At 24.5% G+C, this 17268-nt stretch overlaps 1 protein-coding gene across 1 annotated transcript; it reads right to left on the reverse strand.

Moving 5' to 3' along the window:
* Window positions 1–1565: 1565 nt before the first annotated feature.
* On the reverse strand, window positions 1566–7568 carry LOC145844606 (small COPII coat GTPase SAR1B-like). The gene is made up of 5 exons (XM_082952002.1): window positions 7354–7568; window positions 6664–6729; window positions 5780–5883; window positions 4469–4594; window positions 1566–2093 (listed from the first exon to the last, which is right to left on the reverse strand). Exons 1-5 carry the CDS (start codon window positions 7514–7516, stop codon window positions 1977–1979), a joined length of 576 nt encoding a protein of 191 aa, XP_082808128.1. The 5' UTR covers window positions 7517–7568; the 3' UTR covers window positions 1566–1976.
* Between the last annotated feature and the right edge of the window lie 9700 nt (window positions 7569–17268).

Genomic DNA, 17268 nt, shown 5'->3' on the forward strand with positions numbered 1-17268 from the left:
CCATGAGCTTAAAGGAAAGTAAAAAAAAATACACAACAAAAATTCTTTCTTATTTTCAATAACAAAATTCAACATGCTTTGTCTGTTTCAATAGAACAAATTTATTATCTAACTACTATTTAAAAATTAAATGATATGATATATTCAGTTTTAGTTAAATTTTAAAGAAATAGTAAGTATTAAACATTTAATTAAAAATTTTAATAAATCTTTATTTAAAATCTTTAAACTTAGTTCAATTATATACTTAATTAGTAGAACAAACTTAAATACTAAATATATTAACATAATTTTGTTAATTAGCCTTTATAATGTTATTTAAAGAACTGCTGGAAATATACTTATAAAAATTTTTAATGATTTTATTTTAACACAAAAAGTTAATATGATTAATTATAATTGGATATATTTTTTAAACAACTTAAACTGATTGTATTTTATTTAACACAAAATATGTTTAAACTATTATATTATATTGGAAAATACAAAACTAAAATGTTTAACTATTATATTTATACACAAATGCGTTTAAAACACTATTTAATTGTATAAACATCTTTAAATGATGATACTTTAAAAAATAAAATGTTTAAAATTTTTGTTACGTAATTTGGACTTTAAACTTTAATTGCTTTTGCTTGAAGCTATATTTGTAACTTGTAATTTTGTCATATTTGTAAAACTTGTGAAATATACTTTGTGATGTTATTAAAAACTTAATAAAAAATATCAACTTTTAATGTTTTAACTTAAATTAATTTCTTTAAAAATAGTCTTAAAAACAAAATCGTATTACTATTTTTGGAAACTATTAATAGCAATTTCTATAAATAAACTTAATCAGTTCATTAATATTTAATTAATTATTAAGAAATACTATATTTTAGTGTATTAAGTTAGCATGATAGCAAACACAATTAAAACAGTTATTACTCAAAAAAAACAAATAAAAATACTATTTGACTTTAAACTAAGTAGTTATAAACTATAATTTTCAAAATACAGAAAGTGTAACAAGTAAAATTTTGAGTAATTAACCAAAAATATTCTATAAATAGGAAAAGTAAAGATTTATTTTAAAATACATACAAAAACTTCTTAACTTTAAACTTAAACTTCTTAAACTTTTAACAAAGACTAAGATTAAGAAAATAATACTTTTTTAAATATCACACTACTAGATACTTCAAATATTAAGCCAGCTATAACTATACTTTAACAAATAAACTATTATATGCTCAACTTTAAATAATATTTTTTCAAATACATAATTAGATCTTTCAAAGTTTATTTTTATTGAGTTATAACTTTTCAAATATAATTAAGAATCTAACAACTGTAATTCATACTTAATAAAACTTTAACCGAATGATCTTAATTGGTGATTGTTTACCTCAACTTTGCTTTTATTACCATATTAATAAGTTTACATTAGGTTTAGAAATTCTTCATCAAGTAACTATAAAACTATTTAGCAATTTAAGTTTGTTTTCTCATTATTATCTAGCTTAGGTTTGAATAGGTTCTATTAGACACTTTGAAAATTAAATTAAAAAAACAACAAACCAATCGTATAGCTGTTTATTAGTGAAAATTAGTTTATATATATACGAATAAAACAAAAATTTTTTCACAACACTATTAAATGTTGCACCTTATACACATAGAAACGAACAACTTCAAACAATTACACTCCCATAGAAATAAAATGGTAAAAAAACCACCTAAACATAAAAATGCAGAAAAATAATAAAAAATTAACTTAGTTTGTTGAGAGTTTTTTGTTTTTAATAATTAAATAGAAAAATTAACATAAACTTCATCAGCAAGGCATCTTTCTATCAACGTATTTATTTATCAGAGAAAAAATTGCTTGGATTTTTAGTATAAAATGTTCTATATGTGTGTGTGTTGAGGAAACTGCTCTGGTATTAGAATATCGGGTAAATATTTTCTTAACTTAGGGGAATTTTCACTCACATGTACTGGGAGAGCCACTTGAATCCTTCCCCGTATCCCTGCTTCTTCAGCACGGAGCACATGAACAGCTCGGTCGGTCGAGATCCGCCCATCGACGCTGCGTCTACCTGGCCCTGTGACGTAATAACATGATTAGTGTGATGTCATAGCATGATAATTGTTAACCAGTTTCTTTACAGCTCATATATATGAATATTCTGGTAAATTTTTTAAAGAAAAATTTCATATTGTTTATTTAGTATAGTCTAATTACCAAATGAAAGTAAGTGTTGATTAATTACTAGATTCTGATATTACATTCGATTTAGTCACTGTGTTCTTGAGATTTAGTAATAATTGACTGTAATTAATTTTATAATGAAGATAGTATCAGTTATGGTTTTACCAGTTGAACCTATTTAGTTTCATTATAACTTCTTGAGTTTCAAATAGTTACGCCATTTTAGGTATATATTTTAGGAAGTAATAATCATTTTACTATATCTTACTAACTTAAAAGTAGAAACTTTATTGAATTTGAATATTAGTTTTTAATACTAAATTTATTCTAAAAATTTTAACAATTATATGGATTTATATTACAATTTTGGTTGTAAATAATTAAACCAATAGTTTAAATTATTTTCAGAATTAATTGATTAATAAAATACGAAATTTTAAAATATTATACAATTTCAGAACAAACTGGAATTATACCTTTTTTTAAATAGTACCTGGAGTGTTTATTTTAAGTTTCTGTAAATGAACCAAAATTTGATTGGGATAAAAACAACTACAGGACATATCATATTTTGCGGCTAGACACAAGCATAAGCAAGCAGACTTAACTTTCTCATTTGACATTTATAATCCATTAAATGAAACTGCCACAAGAAAAATTACAACTTCAATGCTTTTAAGTTTTTACTGTAAGTATTGTACTTCTGTTTAAGTAAAGACAGCTAATTGTATGGAAATTATTTGAATTGCAGAATATTTTAGAACAAAGTAAGGACTTTCAAACTTTTAAAAGAATGTATTATAATGCAAAATACAAATTAAAATTTTAAGATATGATACAAATACTTTCTTAAAACATTTCTGAACACAAGAATAAATTTCAACTACTAAAATATCAACTGTAGAATAATTCTATTATCATAAATAGCTTGTATGGAAAAGATTCATTGAAAATTTTATGAGCATCTAAAATAATCTAATTATTTTGTGCCTTTCAATAAATTAAAAGATTTTTTGTGAATGATAGGTTTGTTAAAATTTTTGAAAATTTATATCATAATAACAAAATATGAATTGACATTGATATTTTAACAGTCAAACTTTATTTATTTACTTGGTCAAACAAAATCACTTGTTTGTTTACATAATGATATACTTTGTTTTATTTACAATACAACACAACAACACTATAGCTCAGTAAATATAATGGCTTGCTAAAACAATATTCCTTAATCAAAAAGTTCAATGTATTCTGAAAAGATAATGAAAATATAATTATGTACTAGCTTTAGTACTACAATTCAAAATAATTTTATCTATGCGAAAAGTTAACTTTATTCACTACAAATAAACTTAAGTAAAAAGTTTTTAACTACTTTTCATACACATAACAATATACGTGATGTTTTTATTTACTTAATTAAAATGTGACAAAGCTTTGCGTCATTTCAATTAACACTAAGTTTATAAGGAAATAACAATTAAATGGTTTATTTTACTAAACTTTCTGTTATGTGTTTATTAGTCACAGCAGTTTATGAAAGTTTTCTTTGTTCTACAAAAAAAATACTATTTTTATTTAAATTAGTTTTGTTCTTAACTTTATTTGAAAAGGTATTTTAGATTTCTTCAACTTTAAAAAAATATTTTTATAACTTGTATAACTTTGTTTTATTTAAAGTGGTTTTTATCATAAAGCATTTACTTACAATAAAGGGTAATAATCAAACATTATTAATACATGATCGAATAAAACTTTCACCATACAATATTGTCACATGTCTCAAGTACATCACATTGAATACACAAACTTAAAATAATCCAATTTAAACTTCAAAAGCACGTGGTATTATTTCATTTGGGAAAACTTTTCAATACGTCAGCACTTTCATGCAAATACTATGGAATTTATTTTGCATTCAAAACAAACTGTTTATTTGTCATAAAGGTATTAAAAACATGTTTATTAGGATACTAAATTTTAGGTTATAGGGTATTTTAATCCATAAAAATTTCTCAACTTAATTACCCAAAGATTTTAATTTCCAATTTCACATTTAAAACAAGACATTTGCATGACAAAATGGGTATTTGAAATTTCTTCTAGTTAAAATAAACTTTTTACATTAATCTTTAGTATAATGCTTAAATTTTACTCATTTCATAAGGATACTTTTACCCAGCAAATTATAGAAACCTTAAATAGTTATATTACTAGTATTTATATTAATCTTTCATTTTACTATTAAAATAATAAATTAATATTAACCTTTCCAGTTGTGACAAGTCCGAGTAATTGTTTCAAATGGTCCTCGCTTACAGCGGTTGGCATGTCTATTTTGTTGCCGAGGATCAAAACTGGTACATTGTCTATTTGTTCGTCCACTAAGAGTTGCTGTAAGTAGAACATAAGTAAATACTTATAATTTATTTTTTTCTAATTAGTTTTACTTGTTTCATTTAATTATTCTTATCTAAAACTTAGACGAGGTTTATTTGTTAGGCCACTAATATTTGCAGTAAAAATGTTAATAAATATAAAAAGTGAATTATTTTCTCTAAACAGGGAAATTGACTTCTTATCTACTAGCAATTGCTTTAATAAAAATAAGTTAAAATACATTTTTACTCTTTTGTACTTAATCTTTATTTTTCCCCTTTTTTTTTTGATTATTTTGCACTAGTTATACAGGCTGTAACATTAAAACTACAAAAAATAATAAGTAACTTTAGCTGGTGAATTGTAGTTTTTATTTAGTTTTTGTTTCTTTTGTTAAGTTTTACACCTGTTGACTAAAACACCAACAGAATATTTATTAAAAACTTTAAACGTTTGAATAATGTCAAAATTTCTTCAAGTGGTAAATGAAATCATCACTTGGCAATTGTTTTTATTTTAAGTGCTTTTAAAGTACTGTTACTAACTTTTATCAATATATATAATGTTTCAAATTTATTTTAGACTAATAACTGGAGTAAAATACTATTAAATACAATTACAGAATACAGCCATTAAATAATCATTGAAAGTTTCTGATTTTTATGAGTACTTGGAATTCTCTTAGTTTAAAAAAAGTTTATGCCTGTTAAAACTAGGTTATAATATGTTGGTTTAACCTTTATTAGCTATTACAACTAGTTGAATACAAAATTGAGTATAGCATAAAAGTTTTAGACAGAAAAAGTTTTCAATATCACTAAGCTAAATGAGTTCTTATAAAAAGTTTTAAACATAGTTAAATGCTTCTTTTATTTACAATTTGTTGGTGTTACAACATATTAAATTTTTTAATATAATTACGATTAACATATCTGCTTTAGACAAGTTTCCTTTTTAAAAATCTTATGTTTCTAATAACACATTAGTTAAAAACAAACTTGTTCTAATTTCAATAAATTTTAAACACACATTATGTTCCTCTTTAGCTATATAAACAAAATATTAAAATAAAAATAAAAAATTATCTTGAAAGTGGTTCTGATAAAGTTTTATAAATTGATAAGTAACTTCAAATATAATCATGATTTTAGCTTTTAATTGAATTTTTATATAGCCTAATAGAAATAATAAAAAACAAACATCAAGTTCTTCTTTGGCCTCGTTTAATCTGGTCATATCTGCAGCGTCGATTAGAAAAACGACTCCGTTTACAGCTGGGAAGTAATCTTTCCATACCTTGCGTGCTGTTAATATTTTTCATAGTTACTTAATAGTGTAATTTGAAGTTATGTGTATTCTAAAAAATGAAACGATGATATAATTTTATCTAATAGTGCATTTTAAGTGTATTTGTATGTGAAGCTGATTATATGCAGGTTTAGATTATCAGGATAATGTATTTAAAAAATTACAAAACTGTTTGCTTCTCTAAAAAAAAGTGATTTCATCTTACCTTTTTATTTTTAAGTTAGTTTTACTAATTAGTTAGTATGCTGTTGTTAGGGTTGCATTTTAAAATGAAACAATTTGAATTAATAATTATGCTTAGTATAACTAAAAGTTAACTACATTATGTTACATTAGCAAATTATACTTTGCAAGTACTAATTATTATAACTAAGACATATTCTAATTTTTGTATAATAAATTAGGTGTTATATTTATGTAAGATCAATGAAGACAAATATAAATTACTTCCTCAAGTAAATTTTTTCATTTGTAATAAATATTTTTCAATTTATGGAAACTTTGTGATTAACAATTATTTGTTTTAAGAATCAAACAGACTTATTATTTTTATTATTATCCTTGAAAGTATTTTTTATGTAATACTTATAACTTTTCAGTTTTATTTAGTCTGGGTACACAAAGCTAAGCAATAGAACTTCAATAGTCAACAACAAATTATAAAACTAATGTTATAATGTTTATTGGGCAATTAGTAGTTTTAGCTTCAAGATTTTTTTAACTTAACTACTTTATATTTAACTATATAACTACATATTTACAAAATAAAAACAAACCCTGTTCGTGACCACCCAAGTCATAAGTTGTGAATGTTACGTTTCCCATGGTAAGATGTTCAGTAGCTGAAAAAAATATCTTCATTCTAGAATTCTGATTAGCAATAAAAAAAAACTACTTCATATTTTAATTTACTCCTTTAACTTAAACAACTTAGATAATTAATGTTTGACATCAAAGAAATGAAATAAGACTATTTAAAACAAAGCTAGTTTATTTTAGCTTACAATTTCAACTAGCATTTTTGTATTTTTACATAAGGTATGTTATCTAAAAATATTTAACTTTACTCAAAATAATTATACTAACTAGCAGGTGTATTATACAAGTGAAATATAGTTTTTAAAAGTTCTGTAGAACATTCATAAGTTCATTATACCCTTTGTGAAACAAAAAACCAACTTGGGTGTTTAAAACAATTATTTTTCAATTTACTACTATTTAATCTTAACAATTCAAGTCACTTAAAAATACTTATGTTAGCTGTAAAATGTAGAGCTAACATATGAGTTTAAATACACTTAAGGTTCTTTTGTAGTTTATAAAAAACTTATGTTGGAACAAAATTTAAGCTTATTACTACTTAAGATGATAATAATTATTTTTTCTGAAATTAAATTACAAGTTAGGTGCATTTTCAATTTACATTTAGAAGTGTTTATAGGTTAACTATTTTCTGAAATACCAACTAGGGTGCAATGTGGGCTCGTGAACGCTTATCCTGTCGTCTCTCAACATGTGGAGGAGGGTGGTCTTGCCGGCATTGTCCAGTCCCAAGAACATAAGCTTGCCGCTTTTGTTCATCAAACCCAAGCTTTGCAGGACTCCTTTGAACCAGTCGAATATGAACATTTTATATTTTTTAAAAAGCAGTGATAAATTTGTAAAAAGATTCTGTGGGTAGGTTAACTGTATTAAATAAAATTGTTTTGTTACACATATCACTTAACTATCATACTTATTTTTATTATCATTATAACTACATCAATCTTAATAGTAATAAATTATATTAATCTTTAAGTCAAAAAACTGTCTAGAGTCATTGTAAGTGTTTTAAATCAATCAAACTTAACTTTTTTTAATCGATAACAATCAAGTTTTTGAACAAAATTGCTTATAATAAATGAAAATATTGAGACTAGAGCAACTAACTCTCATTCAAAATCTACAGGAAAAAACTGGACTTAAATTTAAAACAAAATATCTTAAAACTATCTAAGTTTAAAAATAGCCACAATCATAGTTTTTAAATAAGTTTCAAACTAGCCTAAGAATACTTAGTGTGGCAACTGTGATGTACAGTTAAATTTAATATAATAAATACATTTATTGATTTTAATAAAATATGTAGAACTTTTTAAAGTTGTTTACATTGAAAAGCAAAACTATATTGATTACTTTTATTATGTTAATTTTGTTTTTCTACATAATACAAATTTGATATAAACCATCTTCAAGTTTAATCAAATTTTAAACTAATTTCCTTGTGGTCCAAGTAAAATAATCTATAAACACTTGAATATAAATTTCTAATACAATTCAAGGACATAGGGGGGTCCACCTTGATTTTTACAGGTTGATCTAATTTCATGGAGTTTTATCTGAGCTATCAGACATGAGAAGATATATTTTAAGTAATTTTTTAAATTTTTGAGAAATCAACCCCAAAAAATTTGTGGTCCATATGTTTGAATTGGAAACATTTTATAAAAATTTCAATATTTTAAAAGATTTTTTGATTCTATAAAAACTGACTTGTAGTTATACTTCAAGCTTTCATATAACCAATGTTATTTTTAGTATAAAAAATGTTGGACCCCCCCATTAATAGACAAATTTTTATAAATTTCTAAAAGTTAAAAAATTTAACTTTTTTTTAGTTTTCTGAAAACACTTTATTAATAAATTCAAGATTTCAATTTTGTTCACTTTTAATCTAGAAATTTCAAACATAACTCACAAAAAATCCCTAGCATTCTTTATTGAATATAAAATTTATTTCTGCATATTATTAAAAGAAAGTTTAGTAATAAACAATATGTAAAATTTATAAGACTGGTTCTTAGGTTTTGATTTTTTTATAAAAAAGTCTTATTTTTCTCTTTTTAGTTTTCACATTCTATATAAAATCTACCAAACCTAAAATTTGATGAATAACCTTTTTTGCTGAGATAAAAACCTAAAAATAAGACAGTTGGTAAAAAAATGTAAAAAAATCCTCACCCTATGGCCTTAAATAGTTTTCATACAAAAGCAAAACTTTGAACTAATTTACTTTAAACAGTACAAGCCAGCACACAAGAACTAGCTGCAATGTACACATGGTTGCCACAGATCAAGCTGAGAAAAATTTCCTGACTTTTTACTAAAATTTTCCTAATCTGATTTCCTAAATCAAACTCTTAATTTAAACCTATTCTAAAATACATAATTTAACACTTGAAACTATATAAAGCTTTCAATCTAATTTTAGTACAGGTTAAAACAACAGTTTTTTTGCTGAATTCAATTATCAAACTTCCATTACACCACTTCAACCATCTGTGTATGATTGATGTATTTGCAATGAACAGCTCTGTCAGCAAAACATTTATATTATTACCTTATAAATACAGCTTGTCCATTATTATTCCAGCAAGATGTTTTTGAAATGTGGTATAAGGCTAAAATTTATCATGAATGATAATTTTGTTCCGGCCATCTGACATGAATGTGCTATTGCACTCTCAGGAAACATTTTTTGTTCAGCTCCGCTAGTTTGTTACACGAACTGGATGAGTAAATGTGCTTGGCAGTGTGTAATACCTATAAAATTTCAGCAGTTGTGGTTTGTGACTTACTTACAAATCTATTGATGGGCTTACACCACTGCTCTCACAACTTGCTACTCTACCGCTGCTCTCACCATTTAACCCACTGGAGCTTGATCCAGCATTATAGAAAAATTATTGGATTCCGTGAACTCCTGGCCATTTATTTCTATGTCCAGCTCCATTCATATGTAAAGTGAGTGCTTTTCATTTGACAGTGGCAGAGTACATGAACACCACTTGCATTTTAACTTTAGTGTATATATCACAGTTTCACTATGGAAGTGTCCTTGCTACAGATCATCAATACTGAAAAGCTTACAAAATCTGCTTGTTCAAGTAGGGTAATTGTTCAATATGTTAATAGAAAAATTTTGCTAACTTATAAAGGATATTTTACTAATTTATACCAGATGAAGGCATTGGAAATTAAATAATTTTGTAAAGTGTTAGGAAAATTTTGGAATATTTTTCTGACTTAAAAGAATTTTTAATTAATTTTTACCATTTTAAGGCTTTGGAAAATAAGGAAACTTGTAAATCTAAACTGACATAATCTGACTTTTTTTTAATTTTATCAAATTTCCTGACTTTTTTTCAAAACCCCCCATTTTTTCCTGGCTTTTGTCATTTTTATAAAAACAAATAGTACAGTAATCTTCCTTTATTGTACCAACATATGTTTCTGTGTGTTAACAAATCAACACACTTCAACTGGGTTCTGTAAAAAAATAATTACTGTAATGAAAGAATAGAAGCATAGAATAAAGTAGGTGTATACATGTTTTCATTAAAATAAAATATTTTCTACAGATAATAGTTAATAATAGGTAAAATACTTAATATTAAATCCGACTGTTATAAAACTATATATTATTTGTGATCATTAGTCTAAAATAAGTATTTAATAGTACTTAATAGAAGTGTGTTGATTCGTTAACACGCAGAAACATATGTAGGTACTATAAAGGAAGATTACAATACAATTTGTTTTTATTTATATTCCAGTGAAGTTACTTCACTAGGATCTATTGTTAGCAAATGATTAAACCTATATTTTTGAACAGTTTTGTCATAACTATAAATTTTTCCTGACCATGTGGAAACCCTGTGTACATTTTATTAAGGCTATGGTGGATTTTAACACTTTCACAATATGATCTTACAGGGTTTCAACTCTTTGATTCAAAAAAACAAATATATTAGTGAAAACATTACTAAATTGAAATGACATTGCCATAAGAGTTGAAAAGACACCTTATTTTATTTTTAAAGTGACATGTCATTCATAAAAATGTAAAATAAAACTGTTAACTTCTCAAGAAACAATATGGCATGATAACAAAAAACTGGTTTTTAATATATAATTTGGCAAAATTAACAACAAGGTTGTCAAAAACCTTTAACTCCCTATACCCTTAAAATAGTTTGAAATTTCAAGTTTTTGGCAACATTGTCATCAGCTTTGCCAAGTTGTTATTTAAAACCTGTTTTTGTGGTCATGCCATATTGTTTTTAGAAAGTTTTTAGTTTTACTTATACATATTTATGAATGACATGTCACTTTTAAAGTGAAATAAGGTGTCTTTACAACTCTTAATGACAATGTCATTTAACTTAGTAATTCTCTAGCTATTACATAACTTTTTCAATTAGATAAGTTTCACTTGTCATCTTTTATAATTGTTTTAAAAATATTTATATTCTAAATATAAATTCAAGTTCTACTAGTTTAAACTTTTAGATGTAAATAATTCATTAATTTATTGCTATATGTTTTTAAATACTTTTAACTTATTCAACATTAATACTTTTTTTCAACTTAGCATAAAATCATGTGTAGCCTGATGGTGTAGGGAGGATTCTAAAAATGTTGCAAAATTTAAACCCACAAGTAGACCGTATACAAATAAATGAACTTATAAAATAGTTGAAGAGACACCTTGGCTTTAAAATAACAGGGTCAGTCATTATTATATGATTGATCCCTTAAAACAAGGGTCATAAATGGTGGCCTTTGGGCTATCTGAACTCAAAAATTTGCTTCAACTAATTTAATTAAGTTTTATATAAAATTATTTTAAAACTTAGTGTTACTTTTAAAATTATGTTCTTTTTTTAAACCAGTTAGATATTTTTTGAGCATATTTTACAGATTATGTACTATTAAGACCTCTTAATCAAGCCTTATAAATACAGTATGCTCAAACTAAACTTTAAAATTTTTCTGTAAACTATTAAATGAAAAAAACATGTGGCTCAAAAAACTAAAACAGAAAATAAAACTTATAAAAAACAAAAGTTTACTTAAAATTGTGAGTTCAGTTCAATCAAAACTTTAAGTAAGTTATCATCAATTCGAAAACATGATAAATTTAAATTGATTAATTATTTTTTAATTTGAAATTTGCATTAAAAAACTGAGTATGGAAAAAGATTTTTTTTTTAACTGTGTAAAAAACAAAAAGTTTAAACCAGATGAATTTTTGGCCAATTCCACATTCCATTTTAATTAGGAATGCATTTCAGAAACCATATTATTATAATAAAATTAATTAAACTTTTACATATTTAGTTTGATGACTGACAACACAGTATAATAAACAACACTGATTAGCACTAAACTAAAAAAGCCAAATTGTGCAATAATTCCACGAAGCAATTACGCCCGTTGATACATGCAACTGCACATTGAAAAATAATGAATACAAAAAACAATTTAAACTTAATTGGATTAGAGCCTAATTTTTTTGTTCTTAATATAAATTCAACAATTTCTTTTATATCTTTTTACATGGTTTGATCTAATGACGAATTTAAACACTTTAAAATTTATCCCTGGTCAAATATTTTAATATTTTTTTACAACCGCATAGAAGTTTTAATTAAATAAGCTTCTTCCAAATCATTTTGATTAAATTAAAATTAACACCTTAAGCTTTAAAACATATAACTTTTCACATATTTTAATTGTTTTTTATTGTTGAGTAGTTAATGGGCTTCTTAATTTTAAGGCTTAGTTAGAGTATTCAAAATTTTTGCAACAGATAACAATAAATTATTACCTGAATTGAAAATAATATATATTTAGTTAATGTGCTTACATCACAAGGTATCTTCAAAACCGTTTAAAAAAAATGTTAATGTTAAATAACTTAAAGCTAGCTTGTTTTGTTAATTAGAAACTTATATAAGTAGACAATAAAAAAGCTGTTCTGTTTTACTAAGAGCTTAAGTGCTACTGTTAATCTAGTTTTGATATTCTAAAATTAGCTATATTTAAATTTTAAAACTCAACTGTTTATTTAAGTTGTTTTTTACATTGGTGTTCACTGGGATAAATTTCAACAAATAAAAACTAACAAACTTTGCAAGTTTTTATAAGTTTTTGTGTCTAGAAGTAAATCTCAATACTATTAATTAACTGCAACAAAGATATGTGATGCTCATAACTATATTTTAGACTTCTTTTGTACTGAATACTTAGGGTTACTGTATATAATACTAGGCATGACAATGAATAAACATATTGTATTAAAGAACAATTTCAAACACTTATAAATATATAAAAATTATAGGTTAGAAAATATCTTAAAGTTTTCAAAATTTTACACAAGAATTCTTATCTAACTGAAATATATTTTAAGAATGTAATAAAGAAAATAAGATTTAACTACCTAGAATGTAAATATAAAACAACTATAAAAAGTAACATTTATAAAAAAATACTTAATATAGCACAAGAAAACAATATAAATACTTTATTCAACCAAGCTGTGGCTGGAATGCCTTTCTGGTCCAACTGATGAGAGTTCATACGTGGTTATGCAAACTTGCATCAGTAAACTGTGACTGCTATTTATTTTCTCCTTATCTAAACTTGCATCACTATAACACGTAGCCTTGCGAGCTTTCTCTTGAACGCTTGGATAAAAAGGAGCTTTAATTAGAATTTTTTTACTGAATTTAAACAATTATCAAAATCAGCTTGATATCCTGTTACGGGTTGATAAAAATGTTTAAACTTAAAAAAAAAAAGTTAAAAACACAAGTTAAGTAGAACGTAAAATCTTAATAAGTAGTCAAGGTTTCTTAACTCTTATAAAACTATTAAAATATAGACCTACGGTTTTTATTTTATTAATAATGTAAAATTTTGCCTTACATTGGGAAACTATCATAAAAACGAAAACTTTCATACATAAGAAATTAAAAGCAAAGTAATTATCGATATTAGTAGTTAATTTATCTCTGTAAAAAGAAACATATTCAATGATATGTAAGTGAATTATTAACTAACAAAAATGTATAAAATCTATCTATAGGTACGAAAGTTCTACATTTAAAAAGGAAACTGTTTAAGCAACGTAATCAATCAAAAATAGTACCTTAAAACACTCTGATTGGCTAACTTTGATCAAAAGTTTTCAACTTTTTATTTAAATCATTTTTATTTAGTTTTTACTTTGCATTTTTGCAAAAAATAGGGCATGAATTTGTAGTAAACTATTTATAATAAAACCTTTTTCATCGCGCTTTTTTATTATGTTTACTCCTTTTTTTTCAAGATCGCTTAGTTCAAACAAGCCTACAGTGATGCTTTATTTTTGTTCTCCTTAGTAATTAAAAAAAGTTACAAACTAAGTATATACAAAATATTAAAACCTAAAAGTTTCTTATATTTAATAAATAACATAAAAACTAGTAAAAATAGCAAAGAACTTGTATATTCTTTATAAATGTGTCATTTAAGCAAATAAAAGTTATTTTAAATAAATAATTTTTATCAAATTATTAACGAAAACTCGTTTTGTGCATTTATAGTTTATTGAACGATAAAGAAAAGCGGAAATTTGGGATCCTATGACCTGTTATGGTTATCGAGTCGCACACCACGGATACTTTTTGATGTCTTACAATTTCGGTGACTATTCAAAATTCTAAAACTACCTCTTAACCAATTCTACAAAATATTGTTTTATTAGCTTTCTGTTTTTAAAATTGTACGGCTTAAAACTTTATACTAATAAAACTAAATAAACAATACCTATCTAAATTATTAGTACAATCTTTTTTCAAAGTATTTTAAAGTTTTTAATCTGTTTTTGAAGTTGATACTTAAATAATTGAAAACAAAAACTAACTAAGATAAGCTGTTGTACGAAAATGTTATTTACTTTGTAACTGAGTTGTTAAAATACTTTATAAAAATGTAAGTTTTCACAAAAAGTGTAAATCAGTTAAACTAAAAGATTTTAAGTTATTTTCATATCAAAAAGAGACTAGTTATTGCAAAAGTTGATTTTGTTTTTATCAAAAAAAAATTGTTCTGAAAATTTATGAGTTTTTTCTTTTTATTGCAATACACAAAATACGAAAACAATTTAAAGATAATCATTATAATGTTTTACTATCTCGGAACAATTTGGTTAAAAACTTCATTGTTACAACTGGCGAACAGCTTTAGTCTTTTAAAAACGTTTAAAAAATAATCTAAAAGTTTATTTCGGTTCAAATCAATGTACATTACCTTTATCAAGAAAAGTTTTAAATAGCAAGCAGGTGCTTTTGTTTTTCCTTTAGTATGTTTTATAGTTTATCGAACGAAAAAAATACGCCCAAAATATTTGGTCCCAAGACCTGGTGCTTTTCGGTTAACGAGTCGAACACCATGGATGCCTTTTAACGTCTGGTCCAGGTCAAGTATTAGTCCAGGACAGTCTTAGACGCTTTTTACTTAAAAAAACAGTTTATGGTATTAAACTTTTGGTTTTAAACGTTATTTTCTCATAAAAAGCAGAACCAAATCCGGCAGGTCATGACGAAATTTCCGGCCCACAACGTGTTCTTTACTTAATACAAATTTTAAAAGGCAGTTAAAATTGAGTCAATTATAAATATTATTTATAAATGCAACTTAACAGTTTTTATACTAATGAGTTTATTTGAAAAAAGTTTAATTATAAAATTTCGTCGACCCCGGTAATTAAATTATCTTGAAATTTAAAAACTTTTTCCAAGTTTATATTTCTGTAAACTGCAGAATATTAAGTTCAATACTAAATGTTTTTGAATAAAAAGTAAACAAAGCAGAGAGTTTTTTGCAACAATTAGATATCTCAATTTAAGGTTTAAGGAGATTCATACAAGTTCTATTTAACTAAGAGTATTTTAAATCAAATATTTTTAGCAAAAAAAACTTTATACTGGCTGTATTACTTCAAATTATCTATCTACACAATTTTATTATTTCCGAATTTTTAAATGAATATTATATGCTCATTGATACTTTTAAGTAACTAATCTTTTATTTGGTTGTTTTTAACTATAAAATGTTGTTTTTTAAGATAATTTACTTAATTTATACGGGTAGTTATTTAGTACTCATATCTTTAATATAAGATATAACACTTACTTTAAGAATAATTTCCAATGAATCGAAAATATTTTTCAGAAGCTACTGTGATCAAATTTAAAACTTATTTAAAGAGCCTTAGTAGATGTTAAAGCATTACTTATATAAAAAGAGTCTACTTTAAGTATACAAAACAAAAACTTCTATATACTGTAGTATAAAAAATAAAATAAATTAAAAAGCTAGATAGTAAAATCACGACCTGTCAAACAAAATAGTTAGTTACTTATTTCTAGTAAAGTGAAACTTTTGTACATATTGTTGCAATACGTTTTAATCAGCATTAACTAATTCTATTTTTTGAAACTTATCTATTTGAACTTAAAATGTTTGAAACTAACAATTTAGGTTCAGATTTAGAAACGTTCATAATAAGTAGTTGATACGGAAATTTAAATTTAGAAAGTAAACTTAAGTCAACTTTAAAGAGAGCTTGATATACTTAACATGGTTGCCACTGATTAAGCTGAGAGCAATTTCCTGACTTTTTACCAAAATTTTCCTGACTTTTTTATTTCAACTCTTAAATTAAACTTATTCTAAAATACAAAATCTAACACTTGAAACTATATAAAGCTTTCAATCTAATTTTAATGCAGGTTAAAAACAACAGTTTTTTGCTAAATTCTATCATCAAACTTCCAGTACATCACTTAAACCATCTGTATATGATTGATGTTTGTAATAAACAGTTCTATCAGCAAAATACTTGTATTATTACCTTATAAACACAGCTTGTCTGAAAAAAGACACAATTTTTTAGCATTTCCTAGCATAAATGTATCTAGATAAACAAACGACATATAAGGAACTTTTACAATTAAAACCTTAAATCAATAAGAAACTTTCACAACTCAAACCTTAAAACAATAACGAAATTTTATAATTAAAACATTAAAACAACAAAGAACTTAATCAAATACTGTTTTTTTTTTAATGTATGCACTAATATTTATTTTCTCCGTTTTTTTATTAGAACTTCAACCTCTTAGTTTCCTTCATCTGGTCTGCATTCCGCTTCAATATACACCATAACTTGTTACATAAAATACTAAACTAACTGCTTAGTTATAAAGAACTCAGTTATTCACTTAAACAAAAAACACTTTGATTCTAAAATTATGCTAGATAAACTTTTGTGTATATATCTTTTAACTGCATTTAATATTATTATAATATTCACATGGATACTGTTTAATGTATGGTGATCAAACAAAATTTATACTAATTCTAAAATAATTAACTCTATACACATAAACTCTAGGATATTAAAATTTAGTTTCTTTGTTTTTAACATGAAGAACACTGATGAAAAAGTTTCAGCAACAAATTTTCAAATTGAAATAGTTACAAAAATATTTATACTCAAAGATATAATA

This window comes from Thalia democratica, chromosome 9 (genome assembly GCF_965202585.1).
Source record: "Thalia democratica chromosome 9, ktThaDemo2.hap1.1, whole genome shotgun sequence".
Classification (NCBI taxonomy): domain Eukaryota; kingdom Metazoa; phylum Chordata; class Thaliacea; order Salpida; family Salpidae; genus Thalia; species Thalia democratica.

Coding starts and splice junctions, on each gene's coding strand:
- LOC145844606 (XM_082952002.1), bottom strand. CDS start 7,516: ATGTTCATATTCGACTGGTTCAAAGGAGTCCTGCAAAGCTTGGGTTTG. Junction 5,884..6,663: donor CTTGGGTGGTCACGAACAGG/GTTTGTTTTTAT, acceptor AAATATTAACAG/CACGCAAGGTATGGAAAGAT. Junction 2,094..4,468: donor GACTTGTCACAACTGGAAAG/GTTAATATTAAT, acceptor ATTACGTCACAG/GGCCAGGTAGACGCAGCGTC.